Source organism: Schistocerca piceifrons, chromosome 2 (genome assembly GCF_021461385.2).
Source record: "Schistocerca piceifrons isolate TAMUIC-IGC-003096 chromosome 2, iqSchPice1.1, whole genome shotgun sequence".
Lineage (NCBI taxonomy): Eukaryota > Metazoa > Arthropoda > Insecta > Orthoptera > Acrididae > Schistocerca > Schistocerca piceifrons.
Window position 1 is genome coordinate 253,073,339 of NC_060139.1, and position 26,691 is coordinate 253,100,029.

The 26,691-nt window shown below is 44.5% G+C and overlaps 1 protein-coding gene across 1 annotated transcript in view; it reads left to right on the forward strand.

Annotated features, from left to right (window-relative positions):
• LOC124776640 (vesicular glutamate transporter 2-like) overlaps positions 1-26,691 on the forward strand; it is a 172,933-nt gene that overhangs the window by 141,629 nt on the left and 4,613 nt on the right. Inside the window, exons 7-9 of the mRNA XM_047251730.1 lie at positions 16,579-16,705; positions 20,489-20,622; positions 23,543-23,685. Of these exons, the coding sequence (XP_047107686.1) occupies positions 16,579-16,705; positions 20,489-20,622; positions 23,543-23,685 (404 nt within the window). The remainder of the gene's footprint in view (positions 1-16,578; positions 16,706-20,488; positions 20,623-23,542; positions 23,686-26,691) is intronic.

The following is a 26,691-nucleotide window of genomic DNA, read 5'->3' on the forward strand; positions in this document are numbered from 1 at the left end:
TCTTCCCAAGGCATCCCACACGTGCGCGATGGGATTTGAGTTGGGCGCATGGGCAGACCACTCCATTCGCCGAATATCTTCGCATTCCAAGAGCTCCTACACCTGTGCTGTTCGATGCGATGGCACGTTGTCATCCATAAAAAATGAAGTCAGGGCCAAATGCACCCGCGAAAAGACGCACATGGGGAAGCAGTCACACTAACGATGATCGATGAGTGACAGTGGTCAAAGGTTTGGAGATCAGCAAGCTGATGCAACCATATATCTCCCCACATCATAACACCTAGACCACTAAAACGGTCATGTCCGACAATTTTCCTGGCCGCATTAAGTGTTCCCACCACTCGCCATATGAGGGTACATCCAGCACTGTCGAACAGGTTCGTGTTGGTTGTCCAGGTGTGGTATGGTGTGGGAGGCATAACGTTGCATCGGAGTATTAAATCTTTGAACACGGAGCACACACCTGTCATCTTTATTGTGACACCGTACTCCTTCCCCACGTACGTCTTTTCAGGCGCTGACTTCATTTTCATGGATGACAATGTGAGAGCACGTCGAACAGCGCAGGTAGAGGGTCTCTTGGGACGAGAGATATTCGGCGAGTGGGCTGTCGTGCCTGTCCTCCTGACCTGAATCCTATCGAGCACGTATGGCGTGCCTTGGGGACCATACTGAGGCAAGTCCACATTCGCCAACGACCATCCAGCAGTTGTCAACCGCACTGGTGGAGGAAAGGAACGCCCTACCACAAGAACTTACCACCCTGGCAGGCAGCAAGGGAGCACGTTGCCATGACAGACACATCATGCGAAATTCACTTTCGTCCATAAGTTTTCCACACCAGTGTAGTTGTAGAAGACGATATGCTATATTTGCAACTACGCATATGTTAACAGATGTTGATTTCGAAACTTTTGTTCATGTAACTTAGGTAGATACCAACTAAGAGGACCGTTACGATTTTGGATGAAAACTATATTTCCATAGTAAAAATAACTGGACGAATACCAGGACCCAACTGGCACACAAATTCACCTAGTTTTGGTTCCAGAATGAAAGAGAAATAAGTCTTTGAAAAAATCGTCACATAAAATCAACAAGTCTACAATGGTATTATTACAGGACTATAGATGTACACCCACCCGGTGCGATAGACCGCACGGCTTTCCGCACGGGAAGGAGCGCCGGTCCCTGGCACGAATCCGCGTAGCGGATTTGTGTCGAGGTCCGGTGAGCCGGCCAGTCTGTGGATGGTTTTTAGGCGGTTTTTCATCTGCCTCGGCAAATGTGGGCTGGTTCCCCTTACTCCGCCCCAGCTACACTATGTCGGCGATTGCTGCGCAAACAAGTTCTCCACGTACGCGTACACCACCATTACTCTACCACACAAACATATTAGTTACACTCCGTCTGGTGTGAGACGTTCCCTGGGAGGTCCACCGAGGGCCGAGCCGCACAATAACCCTGGGTTCGGTGTGGGGCGGCGGAGGGGTAAAGTGGACTGCGGTAGTCGTCGTGGGGTTGCGGACCACTGCGGCTGCGGTGGGGACGGAGCCCCTACGTCGTTTCTAGGTCCCCAGTTAACATAACATAGATGTACCCATATAATTAAATTTTTCTTGAAAAACACGAAGTTTTAAGTTGTTTAGCTCCTTTCGTACTTCTGATAAAATCTCGCATAGTGAAACAAAAGCCGGCCTGGGTGGCCGACCGGTTCTAGGCGCTACAGTCTGGAACCGCGCGACCGCTACGGTCGCAGGTTCGAATCCTGCCTCGGGCATGGATGTGTGTAATGTGCTTAGGTTAGTTAGGTTTAAGTAGTTCTAAGTTCTAGGGGACTGATGACCTCAGAAATTAAGTCCCATAGTGCTCAAAGCCATTTGAACCATTTGTTTGAAACAAAAATTCTAACAAGGAAAACTCCCAATCGCACCCCCCTAAAATTTAGTAGTAAGATGCCCATTGGATAGCCTGTCAGAAACTGATCAAACATGAAACAGGGAGAAGATGACTGAACTGTGGAAAAAAGTGGCAAAACAGAAACAGTTAACGGTCCAAGATCACTATGAGCGACATTCAGCGAACTCATTGAGCATGGCGGCGTGGTTATGTGGGCTGCAAAGGGGAAGATATGGGTTGAAATCTCTCTCGTGGCCCCCTCCCTTTTCATTCTTTTTTAAAAATTATGAGCTGTCCGTCTGGTCGTTGATGTATCCGTTACCTGTATTCAAATTTATGTCTTTATCATGGTGCAACGTCTGTTTCCAACAGCGACGTATAACGAAAGGACGTCCAGACGTACGTACCTCCTATTCGTTCTACAAAAGTACCGTATGTTATGCCTCTTGTGTTCCGTTTCGGAAGTTTTGACTCGAATTCCTTTGTTCTACTATAGCTCACACCCGTTTACTTGATGATTCCATTTATGTCTATGAGACATCTCGCCAGCTCTCAGTATTCATCACATTTACTTGCGACGTTAATATATTCTTACCACATGACTCGCATTCTATAACTAGTGTACAGTACGACAGTTGCCAAGACCACAGAAGGAGAACAGACACGTCAATGAAGGGACGGACAGTTCACAAATTGCGAAGGGGAAAAAAAAGGCCCTGAGAGAGAGAGAGTTGAACACGGAACACCCGCTTTGCAGTCCAACACCGTGACCACACGGCCACCTCGCAGTTGCTCTAGCAAGTCGCACGATGTTGCACTTCTTGAGCTTCGCCTGTTCACTATTTCTATTTTGCTTCTTTTTTCACAGTTCAGTGCACCTTCTTCCTGTTTTCATACTTGATCTGTGTTCATCTGTGGACGGGCTGTCCACTGAGTCATTTTACCATTAAATACGGGTGAGGGGGCGGGAGGAGGAGGAGTCTGCGAGGGGGAGTTTCCCTTCGTTGAAAGAAACCACTGAACACCATTTACAAAATTTCGAGAATCAATGAAGAATCCAGGAACATACTGCAGCCTCTTAAGTATCGTTCCTGCGGGGACTGAAGACAGGACTTAACTAATTACAGCACGCATTACAGTCATAATTCCCGTGCTTCAAACGGAAAACTCAAAATGTCATAAATGGCAAATACCATCGGCCATGCATTACACAGTGGTTTGAATGAATAAGTAGATGGAGTCTGAAAACGAATAGCCTCTGTTAATTGACATGCCATGAAAATCTCTGAATGTGTTTCTTTTGCTTGCCGTGGTCTCAACTTATGTTATCACTGAAGTTCTATTATGTTGATAACATAAAACACGTGCGACTGTGTGGTGTGGCTGCACGGTTAGAGGCTCCATGTCAGGAAATGCACTGCCCCTCGCGCCTGAGGTTCGAGTACCCCCTCGCGCATGTGTGTGTGTGTGTGTGTGTGTGTGTGTGTGTGTGTGTGTTGTCCTTAGCGTAAGTTAGTTTAAGTAGTGTTTAAATCTAGGGACCGATGACTTCGCAGTTTGGTCCCTTAAGAATTCACATACATTTGAACATTTTTTGAAAGCTTAATATTGTGTAAACACTCTATATAACCGTTACAAACCTACTCCCAACAAGACACTTTTCTATTGCAGTACGTCACGTCGCACAACAAACTATGGATCGATAACTATAGAAGCTGAAATAATGAATTACAATTTATGCTAAGACCGGGACATGAACCTGGACCTCCTGCTTACTAGGCAGATGTGCTATTCACAACATTACCCTGCTGTTGAGGCAGTCCAATGCCCTCCCTAACAAAAACTTCAGTTCACACCTCATCCCATCTTGATTTAAGAAGTGGAAAATCAAGATGGGCTGAGGTCTGAATTGAAGTTTGTGTTATTGTGGGAGTTGGACTAGGGTAACACACGCAACTATGTTAACCACCATGGCAGAGTGGTGTAGTGGACAGCACCTCTGCCTAGTAAGCAGGAGGCCCGGGTTCATATCCTTGGGACGAATTTTAATTCATACTTCAGCTTCTGTTCTCATCGAAGATAAAGTTGAGACTCAATATGTCTCCAAGAAAATGTAATTTCGAACTATGGATCGTTTATGGAGGATGACTATGCCAATGAAAAGGTCTGTCATCTTTCCTTTCTGATTTCTTTCTCTCTTTCTCTGTCTGTCTCTTTCAATCCTGCTGCTAGTGTTTTATCTGTCGCTTCTCTGTCTTCGACTTAATTCGTTTCTTTTAGTCGCCAGTAAGCAGTTCATATAATCGCGAATACGAAATTTTTGGCTTATGGCTGACGTCTTCCCAACAAAACATGAAAGTTTCCAATACAGAGATTGCACAGACCTCTGTTTAATGTCGTTAACTGCCTGCTTCATAGGTCATAACTGAACGTGTCAGTATGATGTGAAACTGGTTAGCTTTACAACTTTAATACATACAGTGATTAATACTTAACTTTGGTCAGTCTCTCCATCTCTCAGAACACACACACACACACATCTACAACTATATTATTACACAGTCGGAAATTATTATTTGGAGTTTGTGTTTGAAGTTAAATATATCATCTATTATATTCTTTACATCACATGGATAAGTGGTCAAAAATTTTTATGACTAAAAGCCCCACTCCTTTCTATACCACATTTACGCTAAGCGATGACCACGGTAAGTAATTTCTTCATATAGTACTACATTCATTAATGTTACGGTAGTTTTGAAACTGTGAATGTTGACAGCAAAATTCACAAGGTAAAAATCGTCTTCTGATGGTGTGAGACGCGAGAATACCAATTCATGTTGGTTACCTGGCCCCAAAAACACCGGATATCAATGACATTTATGTCGTATGGTCTGTCAAAATGGTTCAAATGGCTCTGAGCACTATGGGGCTTAACGTCTGAGATCATCAGTCCCCTAGAACTTAGAGCTACTTAAACCTAACTAACCTAAGGACATCACACACATCCATGCCCGAGGCAGGATTCGAACCTGCGGCCCTGAAGCGCCTAGAACCGCTCGGCCACCGCGGCCGGCTATGGTATATCAAACACCACTTCAGAACTCTGAAAGCATCCCATTGTAATCTGAAAAAAAAAACTGCTAGGACAGCTGCTGTTGACTAGATCGGGTCACGTACAGAAGATTTGTGGAATCTTTGCCACGATCATCAGCAAGACCCGAGGCATTTGCAGCAATGGGATGGCATGGTTGTCCGCGACAGCTTGCACTACTGTAGTCATTGACAGAGCCGTTCCCGTCAACAACTTTTTAAAATTCTGTAAATAGATAACGGCCTTTTCTCGTTACCATATCAGTACTAACGACTCTGTTTTGTTCCACCCATTGTGAGAAACCGCTCGTGTTAACGATACCGCGCTCGGAAATGTCAGATGGATATTTTCATCTCTCATTTGCTATTGCTAGGGGGAAGCCGTTCACACACAGGGAAACGCAGAATCCGTTTAACGAAAATCGAAGCTACACATGTTCTCCCGAATTCAATAGTATAAATGAAATAAAACAGTCCCAGAAGTGATGCTTACACATAAATGAAGTAATGTTTAGATAGCTCGTGCACGTTGTACACTCGATATTATCAAAGCCATAAAGAAATACACCAACTCTCAGCTTTGAATAATTTCAGCAACCGGCATATCCCCCTGTAGATACAATGCAGTCGCGAAATCTTACATACACAGACGATTTCAGTGGTGTCGCATGCTTCTGCCTGTTGCCACAATTGGTCAACGGGCATTCTAAACAGTACCAACTCGAACAGTCTGTGCTCAAACATGCTCAACAGGAGGGAGCTCTACGATGAGCGGTGCCGACTGACCGCCGTGTCATCCTCCGACAGAGGCATTTGGTTGTGCTGTGGAGAGGCATGTGGTTAGTGCACAGCTCCGTCTGCAGTTGTCGGCTTTCCCAGCCTTGGAGCCGTTACTTCTCATTCAAGTAGCTCGTCGATTAGCCTCACGAAGTTGGGTGCACCCCGTTTTAGTCCTCCCTTCAGGGAAAAATGCCTAGCAGTACCAGGAACTGAACCTGAGTCCTGCACATGGCAGTCAGATGCTCTAACCATTCAATTGAATTGGCAGACAAAGCTCACTGGAGGACACGAAACGTGAAAAATCTTGTACACATGATGCAGAAAAATGCAGATGGCTGTTGTCCGGCTGGAAGGGCACATTTTCTGACGTTTCAGGCACGGCAACTAAAAGGGCTGACTAATGTTCTGGATGCCTTCTGTGCTATACTGCGTATCCTCGACGCATCCATTAAAGACCTCGACTTCCAACACTGTTTTGCCTAGAGCTAGAGCTGGCCCCGTACGTCGATTCCTAACACAAACAGGCTGGTGCTGGTCAATTGATCACCCTAAAAACTGACACACCGAGACAGAATGTAGCCTCACAACTAAATACGTCTATTGGCATTCATTCCTCCATTTGGTCTTTCGCTACTCCACTTGAAAAGGGCTGCTCAATGGTGAGACACAGCCCGGAGAGTTAAATGGTTCAAATGGCTCTGAGCACTATGGGACTTAATTTCTCAGGTCGTCAGTCCCCTAGAACTTAGAACTACTTAAACCTAACTAACCTAAGGACATCACACACATCCATGCCCGAGGTAGGATTCGAACCTGCGACCGTAGCGGTCACGCGGTTCCAAACTGAAGCGCTTAGAACGGCACGGCCACACCGGCCGGCCCGGAGAGTTACACCCTCCCTCAAACCTCTGCTTCCCACAGACAGTTCTGATAATATTGCGATGGTAAATAACGATTAACGCTGAGTAATTGTTCTTCTGAACAGCATCTCATGGGAGCAACCAGTTGCGTCTTTAATTTGCGATCACTTGTACTTAAATACTTGGACTACACATGGCTCTGTTTAAAAAGAGTAGCTCGATGTAGTCATAGGATGAAGCCGTACACGTCTACATTCATGTCCCACAACTAATTCGCTGCAAATAATAACCTGTAGCTCTGATCCTGCAGTCAAAACGTCTGTTCATTGGCTAGAATTGAGAACTAATAAAATGCACAGGAATATAAAATAAGTTAAGTGAATAATTTAATAAGAAGGGTGCAGTTCTAATGTGTGTAATTGCTGTAGAGGACCGAGAATTATAATGAACAATGTTTATTCAAGAAAGCACATCTCAAATAATCGGGAAGTGGCCCTGTGATGTTCAGTTAAAATACAGACAGGAAACACTCTTATCAAATGCAGTGAAGTGTAGTTCAGAGGGTTATGAGAATAGTAGTAAAATTCCCAAATTAAATAGTCATCAAAGAAACGCGAAAACTAACTCAGTTTAGTAATAACAATACACGAAATGTTCACCGGATCAAAACAATTCAGAGTTCAACGTGATAATTAACATACTCATACTCTGTCTATCCTCAGTTCCATAACACAAGTGGTAAAAGTTAGAGTCCTACTTTGGAGCACATGCAGACGTCTCGAAATATAAATTCCATTCAGAAATTGAACTATGTTAGCGGCCGTTAACTGCCCAGAGTCAAACACCTCCACGATTGAATCCCACATTACCTCAGGCAGGTCTCCCTCCTTCCAGAACTCGCGTAAAAGTGCCCATAATCGCTTCCTTGAGCTTTTCACTCGAAAGTGTATCACTCTCCACTTCACTCTTGTAGTGTTCCACCACTGTCTGCTTTTCCATTGGCTGAAGTCCGTCCCCACCAAAAATACATCGTTATTAAGCTCTACAAACATGATTCGACTCTTCTTCACCATTTCTATGACCAAACTAATACATTTCAAAAATATTTAGATAAATAAATGTTATAAACATTCAATAACAGTCAGATCATTCACAATACTTACAAAGAAAGGTTTGTTACTTAATAAATAAGCTACTCTTCTTGCACAAGCGCGCTCCCGTTGAATGACAACAAATTGTCGTTAAACATTGTTTCAACAATTATTTACGCCTTCTTGACAGAAGAGTCTTTTCGTTCGCTTTTCAGTCATGGTGTCTGCTAACACATGCAGCTGACCACTTTTAAATTAGTAAAGTTTATTAACAGCACTTGCAGTCAACATTTAAATTAAGTTACTGGCAAAATACACTGAAGCACCAAAGAAACTGGTATAGGTATGTGTATTCAAATACAAAGATGTATAAATAGGCTGAATACGGCGCTGCGGTCGTCAACGCCTGTAAAAGACAAGTGTCTGCCACAGCTGTTAGATCGGTTACTGCTGCTACAATGGCAGGTTATCAAGAGTTAAGTGAGTTTTAACGTGGTGTTATAGTCGGCGCACGAGCGATGGGACACACCATCTCCGAGGTAGAGATGAAGTGGGAATTTTCCCGTATGACTATTTCACGAGTGTGTCGTGAATATCAGGAATCCGGTAAACTATCAAATCTCCTTCATTGCTGCGGCCGGAAAAAGATCCTGCTAGAACGGGACCAACGACTCAAATGAATCGTTCAACTTGACGGAAGTGCAACCCTTCCGCAAATTGATGAAGGTTTCAGTGCTGAGACATCAACAAGTGTCAGCGCGCGAACCATTCAACGAAACATCATCGATTGGGCGTTCCGTGCAGAAAGCCCACTCGTGTACCCTTGATGACTGCACGACACAAAGCTTTGCGGTTCCCCCCGGGCCCGTCAACACCGACGTTGGACTGTTGATGACTGGAAACACGTTGCCTGGTCAGACGAATTTCGTTTTAAATTGTATCGAGCGCATGAACGTGTACAGGTATGGAGACAACCTCATGAATCCATGGAACTTGCATGTCAACAGGGGACTGTTCAAGCTGATGGAGGCTCATGAATCCGTGGAATATGCATGTCAACAGGGGACTGTTCAAGCTGATGGAGGCTCTGTAATGGTGTGGGGCATGTGCAGTTGGAATGATATGGGACCCCTGGTACGTCTGGATTTGATTCTGACAGGTGACACGCACTTAAGCATCCTGTCTGATCGCCTGCATCCTTTCATATCCATTGTGCATTCCGACGGATCTGGGCAATTCCAGCAGTATAATGCGACACACCACGCGTCCAGAATTGCTACAGAGTGGCTCCAGGAACACTCTTCTGAGTTTAAACACTTCCGCTGGCCACCAAACTCCCCAGACATGAACATTATTGAGCATATCTGGGATGCCTTGCAACGTGCCTTTCAGAAGAGATCTCCACCACCTCGTACTCCTACGGATTTACGGACAGCCCTGCAGTATTCGTGGTGTCAGTTTCCTCCAGCACTGCCGTCGTGTTGAGGCATTTCTGCGTGCTTGCGGGGGCGCTACACGGTATTAGGCAGGTATACCAGTTTCATTGGCTCTTTGGTGTAGTTAGTACACAAAAATGACAAAATGTGAGGTATTCATGCTGTATTCATTTGCTGCGTAGCTGCGGAGGATACGATGTTCTGACAAAGATTTGTATAGTTAGAAGATATAAAATACATAGAGATAAGTAGCTATCAGAGATGATAACTATAGTGCAATGCTATCGTCTGAGATATCGTATGTTGAAATCGCATAAAAGTTGTTAATTAAGAGTTTCATTGTGAAAATGTTTATTTGCTGTGAAATATTAACTTCTGTAGTTGTAAAGACACTAAAATATCGTTGTGTCATTGGATGCGCCCAATTCTTCTGAGATCGCAGATGTATTCAACTTTGTACATTAAAAATTGATTATAAACTGTCTCAACCGCAAAAACATTTATTTCGATGGTAACTGCTTTTGGCCAGCGTTGGACCATCCTCAGACCCTCATACCATGTTGGAAGGTGGTGGCGGTGAATGGAGTAGGTGTTGTAACTCCACGAACGTCAAACTGGAGTTACAACATACGTTATCTTCACCACCAACGCCTACAGTCATAGTATGAGGGTCTGAGGATGGTCAAACACTGACCGAAACTGGTTACCATCGAAACAAATATTTTTGCGGTCGAGACTGTTTATAATCCATTTTTAAAGTACTTTTTGCCAGACCGCTGTTTCCCCGCAAGAAATGTTCTCAGTAATTACTTACTCAGATTTGATTGAATACTTGATTGTAAATTATTATGCGTTCTTAGAACTGTAAGAAGCCATTCTTCAACTTGTCTGACACTCCATTTTTCATGCACCTTTGCACAAAGGCCATGCGAGCAACAGCCGTCCAAATTCCCAGCTTTGGGATTTAGCCGTTTCTGGCGACGTTGCTTGTCTTCGTACCTAGACTCTTCCGGAGCAGCCAAGTGACGTCCTCGCCCTGCCGACTCACACCCAGCCAAGCAAGCAAATTCGGCTCTCCCCAGTACCAGCCATAGGTTAAGGAAAAACTCGCCCACATGCTCGTAACGTTACAGTCTTTCTGGGTGCAACTTTGTACCTTGTTTGTGACGCCTACAGCGATGGCGACTCATCCCAAATTGTTCAATTGAATATATGGATACCGGTCGTCAGCTTCGTCCCACAACGTAATATGGATGTGGCATGTGGAGTCTTACGTGTGCAAACGGAGAGAGAACAAAACACTGACAATATTTCTTTGGTGCCTGTATATGTCGCGGTGACATGCTGATCTGCAGCGTAGCACGAGGTGTAGGTTCTTTTGGAAGGTGGCAACTTGCTTGTGAGCCGGAGCAGCCGATGTATGTGAATACCAATTTTACATGTGGTGAACTACCGTTGTTTGTAGCGTAGCTCGAGGTTTAGGTAAGTCTGGAAGGTGACAGTTCGGTTGTTAGTTGGCGAAGCTGTATCGAACGCTTCAATAAATGCTCACTGATGTGGCTGTCCAGACGAGAACCTGAACGTTGGTGCTCTCCGGAAGAGTATGTGTATTTTCCTCAAACCACTGGCGCCAATCCTTACATGCAGAATACTTCTTCCGTCCAATGTGCTGGACAGTTTCTTCGTAACCGAGCGATTTGGAGGAGTTTTTCGACATTGGACTCATGTTCGGCAAGACGTCGTCTCATATCCCCATACAGTTTTACATTTTCCTTGACTTCTTAAAAATCGATTACGGTCAATGGTGGGATGGTGTTCTTGAAAGGATACGGATGATTTCCTTCCTCATCCTTCCTCAATCCGAGTTTGAGCTGCGTCTCAAATGAGCACATCATCGACACGACATTAAATTCTAGCCTTCAATTTCACTTAGTTCTCCGACATGGCCTTCCTGCTTGGAGAAGGGCGGCAATATGAGCTTTCAAAAAATCATTTATTTACACGAACTGTGCTGATGGATGCCACCCTTACGTGTGTACAGTGTTTACTAAACTATAGTGGTGTTCTAGACAACAGACCATTTTTAATCAAAAACAGCTGTGGGTTCTGACTAGGTCTTTCTTAATTCATTCACTCGACAGACTTTTGTATCACTTTCATTTTTTACTCCAGCAGAACCTGATGAAAATAAGATGATCTAGGTCATTTTCTTTGGCGAGTTCGCTCTTCCTTTTCTGCCAGTGTGTGTATTTGGTTTCTGTGTCGAAATGCAAACGAATCTCCGGCATCAGACATCGGTCCATATGCCCCTGCTCATCGGACTACACCTTTTAGAAACCTGAGAGACCGTGTGAGAGATTAGATGCGGTGTTTCGTTTACAAAATTTAACGAGCGATGTTTCGGAATGTCGTCGCCAGCTACGGGTTGTGAAAGGCGCCGAAAGGTTAACCTATTGTTAAGAAGCTTTGCAACCTACAATACAGTCATTTCGGTGACAGAAAGAGCCACCGATGTTTCACGCACGCAGAAGACAGCAGCTAGTCAAAGCAAGGTGGAAACCCGTTATTCAGGTGTCTTTCATTTCGTGGGAATCTAGACGGATAACACAACAGTGCATCTGTTTAGCTGTGGATAATACTAAGTTCTTCAGCCAATTTGGCAGCGCTAAAGAAAGAGAGAGAAAACGAATGGAAAGGAGAAAAAGCTGCCAGGCGACGAAATTGTGGTGGCTGCCATTGGTGGAAGCAAGGGCGAAATATAGTCAGTGATACTAAAATGGAGCCACAGTGTCTCTGCAGTGCTTGGAGAAGGGAACCCATATTGTTACAAGCGATTGCATACTAAATTGATGGAAATGGAATGGGTTACACCATGAATACCTGTAGTAGACCCTACTTAAACTGATATTCCAATATTTGCATGCCTGTGGGATATGTTGATTAGAATTTCATCCTTAGGCGGGCTTACTTTCGTCGTTTTCAGTACGAGGAAAGACCATTCCACAGAGACGAATGGTATCATTACATCTTGGCCGTTGGGTGTGTCTAACTTTTCTGGAAATTTCCATGGGGAGACTACCTCACAGCATGCTAAAAAAACGTGCGTGCAGCTTATCGCGATGTTTCGGACTTTGAGAAAAGTCGAACCATTGGTTTGAGGGTCCTACCAACAAACTGCTCAGACAGGTGGCTAAGGTGCAATGACTGCAGTCGTCTAAACGAGACGTAGTGCCACTCGTGTGTCCAGTATTGTTGCTGGCCACTAAAAGGGTCGCCGTGCTAAATGACCATGGTGCTCCAAACGTCATAGCACTGTCCGTGTGCGTACAAGTCTTGCTGTAAGCAAGCCCATTTCTCAACCCAACAGAGGTGACGTGGCTGCACGATCGTGCATGACTGAGCAAACACTACGTCTCTGCCCTCTCGGGCGCTAGTCACACGTGTTCGCTGAGACCCTGCCTTGCGTTGAGTATGGCCCTCCTGAAGTCCTCCTGCTTCCATGTTCACATGACAATCGTGATATGCCGACCTCTGCGAGCAGCAGTATTGCGTAATAATAACCTGTAGTCTCAATAGGCCACGATCGTAGCATAGTCAAATTTCGACTCGTGCTGGCGGATCTTTTCCCTTGTTAGACCATCCATAAAACATTCAGATATAATTTTACGTGCGTACTGTGTCGCTGGCGTTGCAGTGAGAACACAGCCCAGGTAAACAATGCTGGACAAACTTATTTATAAAGTTATAGTGTAACAGGATCACCTTCTGGCATTAAGTTTGTGCGCGGACAGTCGGAACCTGAGTTATGCAATAATGGACTGTTGGGCGAAGGCCCCTGGAAAATGCAAAAGTTAATTTCCAGATTCGCTTTAGAATGAAAAGTTAACAATATGGACCATTAAGACGGCCAATCCCAAAGCCCACACACGTCCCTGGTGCAAACGCCGCATCTTGGTGATGCCAGCTGATGGTGCTGATGACTCCATATGGTGGAAGTTGCTAGCTGGAGTACGGGATTGAAGATCCTGATGGTTTCTTAGCGACAACTCTGAGTGACGAGCTGCATGCTGTGCTCGGTTAATGGTCCAGAGAACTTGAAGGACTGAACTGACCTGGTATATCCTGGGTGCTGGACTAAATATCGTGCAGATACCAGGATACAGCAGGATCTATTTGCGACCATGTGATGCAGAGGAACGTGAGTCAATGAGGCCAGGGACTTGTGGCGGCCAAGCTGCCGTGCGTGCAAAAACCTTTAGAATGTCGTGTGCCACAGCAGCTCCTGTGGCTCTTCTATGTTGTTCACCCGTTTGACATTGGTGTATAGTTGGTTGTTATGGTATAGAGCATCTAGTCCCAACATAGCCGTTTTTAAATGAGAAATCTGCACTGTAGTCTTTCCTTATACTGTACGCTGAAATGAGATTTTTTTCCCCACGCAGATTTGTGAGTTTGCTCTGAAATGCTAATAATACATATAAACAAGAATACAGCACCATTCATTTGAGTTTCAAACCCGGAATTCCGGTTTTACATTTCACCAGTAACCGTTTTGGCTATCCGGGTCACCCTCTTGGACTGACCCAAACCAACATTTGTCACTGTGTGTCCACATCCTGCACTCGCACTGTTGTGATTCGTGCACAGTGAGAGATTTATTATTGTCGCAGCCTGTGTAAGCATGTAATACTATTTTGCGTTGTTTGTGTTTTACGGTGTACTATGCAATGTCCTTCAGAAATGCATGCATGTCTGAAGGGACATACAACCCTACGATCTACAGCTGTATGAAAAATTTCTGGAAATTTGTGGTAAGTTCCTATGGGACCAAACTGCTGAGGCCATCCGTCCCTAGGCTTACACGCTACTTAATCTAACTTTAACTTACGCTAAGGACAACACACACACCCATGCTCGAGGTAGGACTCAAACCTCCGATAAGGGGAGCCGCGCGAACCGTGGCAAGGCGCTCTAGACCGCGCGGCTACCCGACGCGGCCAGCTGTATGAAATAGAAAAACTATACAGGTTGAAAGCTAATAAAACCGACAAACTGCAGGGACGGATTCCTGACTGGAAAATTAGGATAAAAAGATCAAATGAATTTGTATCCGGAAATGCATTGTTGCCATGGTATATGGCAATGACAAATGAAAGTTCTTCTGACCACATGCCATGTGCTCCTTGTGTGTTTCAGGCTGTGTGACTGAAGCAGCGAACTGTATGCAGCAGAATCGTCTGGTTTTCATGTCGGGAAGAAGCCGAGACGGTGTTTGTGTACGGCCAAGCAGATGGAAACGGTCGAGAAGCAACACGGCTACACCAAAAACAAGCACCCTCACAGACACCAACCACATCACAAAACATTTCAAGCCCTTTTTGGGCGCTTGTGTGATCATGGGTCCTTCCAGGTTCAAATGGCTCTGAGCACTATGTGACTTAACATCTGTGGTCATCAGTCCCCTAGAACTTAGAACTACTTAAACCTAACTAACCTAAGGACATCACACACATCCATGCCCGAGACAGGATTCGAACCTGCGACCGTAGCAGTCGCGCGGTTCCGGACTGAGCGCCTAGAACCGCTAGACGACCGCGGCCGGCGGTCCTTCCAGGTAGACAAACGTGCAGGGAGTCGGCGGTCTGTGTGTACACCAGATTTGGAGGACCAAGTTCTACAGGATATTGAACTCCGGTAGAAGCTCCACCCAAGTGGCCCGCCAACATGGTGAAGGCCAAAGTACAATTGTGTGTGTCTGTACGACAACCGCTATTATCACTATCACCTACAACAAGTGCAAGGATTATCAGCAGCGGATTTTTCTCTACAAGGATTTTGCCGACGGTTTTTGCATCAGACCATCACAATTATGGGATTCCTGTCCTCCTTACCGACGAAGCAACCATTACCAAAACTGGCACCATCAACTGCATAATCGACGTCTGTGGGCGACAGACAATCCTCGGAGAACGGTTGAGGCGTGTCATCAGCATCGGATCAGCATCAATGTGTGGGCAGCCATACTCGGCGACCACATACTTGGACCGGTTATTATTCCACAATGCCTCGACAGAGGAACGTACTTCGGATTCCTGCGGAATATTCGGCCTGTGCTGCTTGAGAACGTGCCTTTGGCAATACGACAGGTTATGTGATTTCTGCATGATAGAGCACCACCCCTCTACCGCATTACAGTTCGCCGACATCTTCCCCAGATGTTGAGTAGGACGCGAAGGCCCTGTAGCATTGCCCGCTAGGTCGCCGGGCTTAAATTCCCTATATTTATACCACTGGGGGCATCTGAAAAGCGTTGTGTGTGCTGAATCAGTTTCTGATGTGCAGATCCTTCAACAGCGTTTCGCGACGTGTGTGATGCTATTTGGAGAGAGGCCGGAACGTTCGAAAGAGGTCAGCAGTCCATAACGCGACGTGGGAACGAGTCCATTGCATCCCATGGAGGCCAGTTTGAACATCTGTTGCGACGTGGATGCGATGCAACTCTATACTGTGTTCTGGGACGATATGCTGTCGTTGCACGCACACCTTCCATTTTTGGACACGTGTTCATCAGACCTTTTTCCCTCCATTTCCAGTCATGAATCCGTCGCTGCAAATTGTTAGTTTCATTAACGTCCACCCTGCATTCCCAACTGCAAATACAGTTAGGCTTCAGCTGCACAGTCGGGTATGAGTGTCAGTCCAGCACAAATTTTGATGTGTCGCCAATACGTTGTCTAGTGAAGTCTAACGCTAGTCGCAATTGCGAATACATTTCTTCTGTTTTATACAGCTGTAGATCGCAGGAGTGTCTGTTCCTTCAGACAGGCATGCATGTCTGAAGGATACTGCGTAGTACAACGTAAAACACAGACACTGAAAAATAATAATTTTATACTTGTTGCATACCGCCTTAATTAGGACACTTCTCCCCGTTTACGAGTTCCTATATTTTCTTTCAGAAAGGGTAATATGGGTCGTTGGATTGCAGTATTTGACGGCAAGCGCACGTCATTTCATTTGACTTGTTAATTTTTAATTGTATTTTGGCTTTACCTTGTGATCATACTGTGTGTTATCTCGTATTTCCTTTTGCAGAGGTGCCTCTCAGACGTGTGACCACGATGAAGCAGGACCTTCATTACAAACACTATGCACACAATTTCACTGCTGCTCCCAATACAGGAACTCACACATGCGGGATGACATTGACGGGACAGAAATCATTTCTCCTTACATTCACAAGTTTTAGCGAGATACAGTATAAAGTCACCTTCGTAGTCGTTTGTTGCAGAAAATTGTCTCCAAAATTTGTTGCTAGCAGAGATATTGGGCGAAACACGAAATTTGAACATGAATGGATTTTTTATGTAAAAAGCGCTTTGTAAAATTGGAATAAATTACTATCTTATTTTACAGGAGAATGTTCAAATTCCTTGGCTGAAGTTCTTGACATCGCCGCCGGTCTGGGCCGTGTTATTCGCTCACTTCACTGAAAACTGGGGATTCTACACGCTGCTGACACAGCTGCCAACGTACATGAAGGGTAACAACCAGCAGAATTCGTTACACTTTTATTAATTCAGTCCGCCACACGGGAACGTATAAAACTACTCTGCAGCTTTGTCAGCTACAAAGAAATGTCTTTTCTTACATTGTTACACGGAGGTCAGGACGAGCAGTCGCAGACAATTCGGTGTAACTAACGGATTGAATTACCAGAGTAGTATTTAACAAGCTTCACAATGGCGAAGGATTCAGTTCTGTTGTTGCGGCAAGCCAATAAGTTTGCATATGCTCAGTTGATTCTCCAGGGCGTAACCATTTTTTAAGATGATTAGTATGTGTTGTGGTCTTCATTCTGAAGGCGGCTTCGATGCACCTCTCCAAGCTAATAATCCTGTACAAGGTTGGTGTCTTCGAAAAGGCCGACGAGGTAGGCCTCTCTGGCTTCCTGCAGGACCATGACGGCGGAGCTTAAGAAGCGTAGGTCGGCCTTGAAGCCCTGGGCGATCTCGCGCACTAGGTGCTGGAAGGGCATCTTGCCCCCGCGAGCACCCAGAAGTGTCGCAACAAGACGTAGCATGGACTCGACTAATGTGTGAAGCACTGCTGGAGGGAACTGACACCATAAATCCGTAAGAGTAGGAGGGGATGGAGATTCTGAACAGCACTTTGAAAGGCATCCCAGTATGCTCAGTTTGGTGGCCAGCGGAAGTGTTTAAACTCAGAAGAGTGTTTCTGGAGCCACTCTGTAGTAATTTGGACGTGTTGCGTGTCGTATTGTCATGCTGGAATTGCCCAAGTCCGTCGGAATGCACAATGGATATGAAAGGATGCAGGTGATAATACAGGATGCTTATGTGCATTTCACCTGTCAGAATCATTTCCAGACGTATCAGAGGTCCCATATCATTCCAAATGCACATGCCCCACACCATTACAGAGCCTCCACCAGCATGAACAGTCCTCTGCTGACATGGAGGTTCCATGGATTCATGAGGTTGTCTCCATACCAGTACACGTCCATCTACTCTATACAATTTGAAACGAGACTCGTGTGATCAGGCAACATGTTTCCAGTCATCAACAGTCCAATGTCGGTGTTGACGGGCCCGGGCGAGGCGTAAGGCTTCGTGTCGTGCAGTCATCAAGGGTACACGAGTGGGCTTTTGGCACCGAACGCCCATATCGAAGATGTTTCGTTAAATGGTTGGCACACCGACACTTGTTGATGGCCCAGAATCGAATTTAATGGCTCTGAGCACTATGGGACTTAACATCTGAGGTCATCAGTCCCCTAGAACTTAGACCTACTTAAACCTAACTAACCTAAGCCCATCACACACATCCATGCCACAGGCAAGATTCGAACCTGCGACCGTAGCGGTCGCGCGGTTCCAGAGTGAAGCGCCTAGAACCTCTCGGGCACAACGGCCACGATTCTCTTCAGTCGTCGTTGGTCCCGTTGTTGCAGCATCTTTTTCCGGCTGCAGCGATGTCGGGGATTTGATGTTTCACCGGATTGCTAATGTTCACGGTACACTCGTGAAATGGTACCTCGGGCAAATCCCCACTTCATCGCTGGCTCGGAGAGGCTGTGCCCCATCGCTCGTTGACGACTCTAACACCACGTTAAAACTCACTTAAATCTTGACAACCTGCCGTTGTAGCAGCAGTAACAATTTAACAGCTGCGCCGGCAGTTGTCTTCTTATATAGGCTTTGCCGACCGCAGCGCCGTATTCTGCCTGTTTACGTACACTATGTGATCAAAAGTATCCGGACACTTACAAGTTCGTGGCGCCCTCCATCAGTAATTGTGTTGGCTCACCCTTATCCTTGATGACAGCTTCCATTCTCGCAGGCGTACGTTCAATCAGGTGCTGAGAGGTATCTTGGGAAATGATAGCCCATTCTTCACGGAGTGCTGCACTGAGGAGAGGTATCGATGCCGGTCGGTGAGACCTGGCATGAAGTCGACGTTCCAAAACATCCCGAAGGTGTTCTATAGGATTTAGGTCAGGACTTTGTGCAGGCCAGTCCATTACAGGGATGTTATTGCCGTGCAACCACTCTGCCACAGGCCGTGCATTATGAACACGTGCTCGATCGTGTTGGAAGATGCAATCGCCCCTCCCGAACTGCTTTTCAACAGTGGGAATCAAGAAGGTGCTTAAAACATTGATGTAGATCTGAGCTGTGATAGTGCCACGCAAAACAACAAGGATTGCAAGCCCCCTCCATGGAAAATACGACCACACCATAACACCACAGCTTCCGAATTTTACTGTTGGCACTACACACGCTGGCAGATGACGTTCACCGGGAATTCGCTATATCCACACCCTGCCATCGGATCGCCGCATTGTGTACCGTGATTCTTCACTCCAAACAACGTTTTTTCACTGTTCAATCGTCGAATCTTTACGCTCCTTACACCAAGCGAGGCGTCGTTTGGCATTTACTGGCGTGATGTGTGGCTTATGAGCAGCCTCTCTACCATGAAATCCAAGTTTTCTCACCTCCCGCCTTATTGTCATAGTACTTGCAGTGGATCCTGATGCAGTTTGGAATTCCTGTGTGGTGAACTGGATAGATGTCTGCGTATTACACATTACGACCCTCTTCAACTATCGGCGGTCTCTGTCAGTCAACAGACGAGGTCGACATGTCCGCTTTTGTACTGTACGTGTCCATTCATTATCATATCGGAAACAGTGGACCTAGGGATGTTTAGGAGTGTGGAAATGTCGCGTACAGACGCATGACACAAGTGATACCCAATCACCTGACCACGTTCGAAGTCCGTGAGTTCCTCGGAGCACCCCAGTCTGCTCTCTCACGATGTCTAATGACTACTGAGGTCGCTGACATGGAGTACCTGGCAGTAGGTGGCAGCACAGATATTTCTGATCACATAGTGTATCTCTGTTTTTGAATACCTAAGCCTATACCAGTTTCTATGGAGCTTCAGTGTATATTGATGTTTATTGAGCCTCTACGAAAGTTCGGAGTAAACTGCGCCACACATCATACAAACATTTCTAGCCGTGTTGTTACTGCGGGATATAATCATAACTTATCGCCGATTTATTTCTCATTGTAGCTAAAAAAGTTAATAGCTCTTTAGTACTAAGGTTTGATTGGTTTTATAGGCTGACGCTATATGCGCTTGTTATTTATATGAAGCCCTAGATATTTAAGACACCGCAACATGGTTCAAATAGTGTTTACCCGAACAGATGACTTCTAGATAAGAGTACGCGTAGCCAACAAGGATCACAAGATCATATTTACTGCCCATCTTCATGCGAGAATTACTTCAAGGAAGACGATTGTAAGGCAAATCATAGAATAGATTTAAATAAGCCTTCACTGTATTCTTTGAAGCAGCACGGGATTAGCCGAGCGGTCTGAGGCGCTGCAGTCATGGACTGTGCGGCTGGTCCCGGCGGAGGTTCGAGTCCTCCCTCGGGCATAGGTGTGTGTGTTTGTCCTAAGGACAATTTAGGTTAAGTAGTGTGTAAGCTTAGGGACTGACGACCTTAGCAGTTAAGTACTATAAGATTTAACACACATATTTTTTGAAGATTCCTCATGGATGTTTTCTTCCGCACACAATTCACCGACAAATCACTTCCAGAAATTGTAAGTAATTTACAACTTTGGGGGTCGTTTTCTTTATGTCATAGAATATTTCGTACTGGCTATTAAAAGTCCTTTAACTCAGATAACGAATAATTTTTTATTTCCTCTTGGCTGACGTAATGACGTACTTCGCACTTCGTGTACATAGTTTATTCATTTGGAAATTTTGCATGTTGCAGATGTTCACCACTTCAGTCTGGAAGAATCTGGAGGGCTTTCCGCGGTTCCATACATCATTATGGCTGCCCTCTTGCAGTTTTCTGGCCATCTAGCAGACTTGCTTCAAAATCGAAATATTCTTAGCCACACGCAGGTAATTACAAATATAGTACTTGAAGGTCACTGTGTGTAAATAGGTTTTTCGCGAAGGAAGTCGTTGTGTATGAAAGTAATGATTATTTAAAAACAAGTAAATAGGTAGTCTGTGATATTTAGCTGCAGATGACACAAAAAAGATGAAAGAAACTAACTAAGAATGTGGCTGTGCGTGGAGGCGCTCGAAAAAAATCGATACGACAGACGGAGTTCTAAAAAACTGGAATGAAAAGATTAATGAAGCCATATTTGGTATGCGAGAGGAGAAAATGATAGCTAACAAATTTAAACACTCTCAAAAAACTTACAACAGAGCCAGAAAAGAAGCGAAGGTATTTTACACATGGACGACACCGAGTCGTGGGGTGGATTCGGTAGTAGTACTGACAACGGAGAGCATAGGAGACAGAGCCCAAGTTATAAAAATGTGAAAGCGTTGAACTGTACAGAACGAAGCCAGCTGCATCGAAGGTGGCGAACATCTCTGGTTTCATCCTAATGCGACAGTGTGAACGCTCCTTCAACCAGATTTTATAGCCCCGATGGTACGACGAAAGAACTAAAAGTACTCAGGAGAAAAACTAGAAACTGTAAAAGAACAAGACCAAACAGTACCAGCGTCGAACTTTTGAAGTACTCTGAGGCAGCACTTCACAATCGACTGCTGCATATTTTAGCGTATACTGGAAGAATACGGGAATAAGGATTGACTGACATCTCAGGAGAGGAATAGGACGCAACCCGAAAACTGCAGGCGGATAAGTCTTCAATCTTCTAGACACTGGCTGCAACTTGTGCGCTGAAATTCTGAACGCTGTTCTTAAAGGAGAGCAAATAGTGTTTATGCTATAAAGACCAAGCATAGATGCAATTTTCACGTTGAAAAGGAAGAGTAAGCTTTAACGTCCCGTCGATAGCGAGTCCTTTTCAGACGGAGCACGAGTTGGAATCGGGGAAGAACAGAGAAGGAAATCTTGCTGCGACCTTTTCAGAGGAGCCAGCCAGTTATCTGTCTCAAGAAATTTAGGGAAACAGCAGAAAACTTGAATCTGGACCGGCGGACGGGGATTAGAACTGCTGTTCCCCCATATGCGAGCCCACTGCGAAAACTCGCTTGGTGTTTTCGCATGAAACTACTAATCGAAGAACATAAAAAGTGTGGCTTGAAGATTCTTATAGCATTTATAAACCTCCATATAACTTTCGATATTAAGGGCTCAATTGCGAACGCTAATGAAGAAAAGAGGTAATTCACACATTTGATTTCAGCATTTTAACATCTCTGTCACAATACATCAGTAACGTGGAATACCGACGTGCCGGATGGAGGGACCATGTAATACCAAGAAAAGACGGACACTAGAACAGGCTAACTAGTCTATTCATTGCCATGATGCCGTTGATGATGAGAGCGGTACAGACAGCCGTGCCGTGAGTCCAACCACAACGGAGGAGAGCCTGTACAGAGACCAGACCAACATATTGTTCCTATAGAGAGGCAGAGGCCTTTTCAGTATTTGTAAGGAAAAAATTCTTTATGAGTGATTAATCTGGCGCCGGCCGGAGTGGCCGAGCGGTTCTAGGCGCTACAGTCTGGAACCGCGCGACCGCAACGGTCGCAGGTTCGAATCCTGCCTCGGGCATGGATGTGTGTGATGTCCTTAGGTTAGTTAGGTTTAAGTAGTTCTAAGTTCTAGGGGACTGATGACCTCAGATGTTAAGTCCCATAATGCTCAGAGCCATTTGAACCAATTTTTTTTATTAATCTGGCTTTGTAACGATAGCCAACATAGATTTGCTACTTTGAAATTGCAGACAGCTCATGGTGATGCGAAAACAGCTATTATTTCTCCCGAGGGAAGCAGTTATACTGAATGGGTTAATCGTGATTGCATCCGCTGGGATAAAATACTACGGAGATAAAGTAGTCCCCCATTCGGGTCTCCAGGCAAGGAATACTCAGAAGGATGTTGTCAGGAGAAACAAATTGGCGTTAAAAAAGACAAATGGGTAGCATGAAGTTGGATATAGCGAGAACTGGCGAAGCGAGGTGGAAGAACAGAACTTCTGATCAAGTGAAAAAGGGTTAACTACACAAAATTAAGCAAGGCTACTGCAGGTGTAAGTGTTGTAATAAACAAGAAAATTTCAATGCGAGAAGTCTGCTATGAACAGCATAGTGAGCGCATTTTCGTAGTCGTGATAGGTACAAAGACAACACGCACAACTGCAGAACAAGTTTATGTGCCTACTAGCTCAGCGGATGATGAATAGACTTAAAAATGTATGATGAGCTCAAGGAAGTTATTCAGATAGCTCAAAGAGAGGAAAATTTAATGGTGGTGGGGGACTAGAATTCGGTAATACGAAGAGGATTAAAAGGAAAAATAGTAGGTTAATTTGGGTCCGGGAGAAAGGAATGAAAAAGAAAGCCATCTGGCAGAATTTTGCAGAGAGCCTAATTCACCCATCGCTAACGGCTGATTTAAGTATCGTGAAAGAAGGTTGTACGCGTGGAAGAGACCCATAGACACTGCAAGGTTTCATATTGTTGATATAATAGTCGGGGGCAAATGTAGACTCTGACCTTAATTTATTGGTTACGAACTGTACATTAAAACTGAAGAAACTGCGGAAAGGTAGGAAATTAAGGAGATGAAATAGTGAAGGCAACAAAAGATCGAATTGGCAAAAAGAAATCCCTGGATATCGCAGGAGATACTGAATTTAATTTTTGAAAGGACAAAGTATAAAAAAACATATCTATTCAAAAGTGAGATTTAGATTGTTTCTACACTTCTCAATTTAATTAGTAAACATTTCTCAGTGTCATAGATAACTGCAGAGTGCCGACAACTGTTTCACGCGAATGATTATAAATTTTCTGAAACATAATTATGAACCTGCTTTATTTTCAGGTACGGAAAATCTTCATATGCGGTGCCTTCGTCATAGAGACTGTGGCGATGGTTCTGGCCAGCTACGCTAGTAGCATTTCGGCCATAATGGCGTGCCTCACCATCTCAGTCGCGGTTGGAGCTTTCTCGTGGGCTGGCATTTGGTGAGTTGGCGCATAATATGTCCATACAGCGTATCTGAACGACGAAAGTTTCCCCTGTGGCGTAATGGGACATACCATCGAAATATGCTCGTAATCATCTGAGTCAAAAATTATTGTTCACTTATGGGAAAAAATTAGACGAGAGGCTATCAGGCGAAAATGATATTGCAAGGTTCCTCTAGTTCGGACCAGTTTCAAATGTTCCGTCGCGCCATTCTAAACGGTTCTAGCAGTTCCGAGATTATAACTACCAGAGTAATGTTCAGGTACTGGTAAAAGTGTAAACTGAAATAGTCGTTCTTGAAGCCCAAGGTCAAATTTTATTGGCTTCTTACAGCGTCGTTACCTGATCTTACTACACATTGCCTCACGGCCCTTAGACTTAGAGCACGAACAGTCGTTTCAAACTGCAGTTAAATCTCACATTTGTATCATGGCAGTACATTATGACTGGATGAAATGTCTTTGTCGTCGGAGAACGCGTTCTCCGACAACAAAGACATTACATCCAGTCATAATCTACTGCCATGATACAAATGTGAGATTGTCTAAATTAGTAACGCTTTATTTTCATTTGACACAATCACAATACTCTTAACCTTTGTCTTTTCGTTCTTCTTTTTCTTCTTCTTCTTAACTTCAAGGAGCAGGCTTGCCCAGTCTTTTCCGCTTTCACTGTGCCATCCGTTCCTCGGTCGTCCTATATGCCTCATTCCCATCGTTTTATAATTGACTGACGATTAACTAATATGCTTTCCCCCATTCTGTTAATATTTTGTTTCCATTTTATTCATTGCTCTATTTGTTTTATTGTTTCATTTGTACAGTATATACCGAGTTCTTTTCTTGTAATGTTGTTTTATATTTGACATCTGAAGGCAAATCTTTTGATTTTCCTTAAAAATTTCAATAAATCCCACTGAATTCTTCTTTGGCTTTCTTAGCTAACGTCCAAGATTCAGTTCCATACGTTAGAATGGGTGTAACCAAAACTTTGTAAAATTGTAACCAAAACTTTGTAAAATTGTAACTGAAGGTCACTGTCTGCCATACAATTATTTGATCGCCGTAAATATCAGGGTACTAATAAGAATGTGTCCCAATATTTAGCTGTCATCTTGTTTTATTTCTCGTTTTCACTGTCTAACAACGTCGTTTAATTATAAGCTTAAAGCAGGTGAGAGGCTACATCTTCGTCGCACACCTCTGCAGAGAAACAGTCAGTACCACAAAAAAGTGTACGCCATTATCTGTATGAAATAAAAGACACTATTACAAATACAGGTTTACATGAAAATACATGTCATTACTAACTGCACAATTACATAATAGTTAATCCAGTCGTTGCCATTATCGGTTATAGCTTGGCACCTTAGCCCTCTCTACGGTAAATCATCCTCGTTTCCAACCTCTAAATATCGTTTTACCCACTTCGCAACGAATGTCTTTGACTTTCTAAGAGTTTTAGCTGCAGCTCTATATGAAAGATTTGGTCCCTTTGGGTGATTTACTAGGATCACTGCCTCGTGACGCTTCACATATTTTGTACTCATTTTGAACTGCAGCCACGAAACAAAACTTTCAACTGTCTCACTGTTTACCTACAAACTATTCAAAAGCACATAGATTAGAGATTCGAGACCACTACCAGAGATGTCGCTTCGGACGTTACATTTAAAATTATGGCCGTACAGTTTCATGTGAAACTGACTGTACATTGGCCCCATCTTCCCTTTCGCTGTATTTATTACAATTTCTGTGTGCCGATAAAGACTCTTTGTTACTTGTATTGAAAGTTTCGGATATCCTCGTTTTTTCACGATACCCTAAAAAGTGCTTCTGTTCAATCTACTGAAAGCCTTTTCATAATCTATGAATGCGTTATTAGTCTATCTGTCGTATTCTCGTCATTTTTCAATTAATTGTTGTACAGCAGTAACGTTGTTACAAAACTCTTCAGAAAGTTAACTACGAGGGTTGGAACTTAAATAGTGGCAACTACTAGTCACAACCGATACAAAAGAGTTACATGTTTGCACCTATTACTATCCTTCAAAGTAGTCACCAGCGTTGTGTAGAAACCGTTGCCAGCGATGTGGAGGGCATAGTATAACGTTAGCAGAGCCTGTTCTGTTGATGGTGCGTATGGAGCGGTCTACTGCCTGTCGAATCTCTGGAACAGTTCTGAAGCGAATGCCATGAAGTGGTTCCTTCATCTTCGGAATCAAATCGAAGTCACAAGGACTTAAGTCTTATTACTGTTCGCTTTTGGAGCATCACCTGCGACCAGCTTTATGAAAGTAGCGGCGACGCTTTTTGCGCAACCATCGGCCGTGGTGACCGAGCGGTTCTAGGCGCTACAGTCTGGAACCGCGCGACCGCTATGGTCGCAGGTTCGAATCTTGCCTCGGGCATGGATGTGTGTGATGTCCTTAGGTTAGTTAGGTTTAAGTAGTTCTAAGTTCTAGGGGACTGATGACCTCAGATGTTAAGTACCATAGTGCTCAGAGCCATTTTTTTTTTTTCTGCGCAACCTACCCATCACTTTGCACGACAATGCGCGGGCGCATACATCGGAAGCTGTGGCTGCTCTGTTCGGCCGATGGGACTGGGAAGTACTGTACCATCCAACATACTCACCGGAGAATGGGAATAAGTAACTGGCAAGAGGCAGCACAAGACAGGAGCATCTGGAGGAATCATGTGAGATCGAGTCCCTTAGAAGCCTGCTACTACTACTACCACATGAATTTCTCGTGGACTCTGCGGCGTTAAGGTTTGCTTAGTGAAGAACGTAACCAGCCACAAATACTCAGACAAACAAATGACTACAATTTCAAATAGTTGGATGATTTATTCAAGAGAGAGAGCTCCACAAATTGAGCAAGTCAACAATGCATTGGTCCACCTCTGGCTCTTATGCAAGCAGTTTTGCGGCTTAGCTTAGGTTGATAGAGTTGTTGAGTGTCCTCCTGAGGGATATCGTGTCAAATTCAATCCAACTGG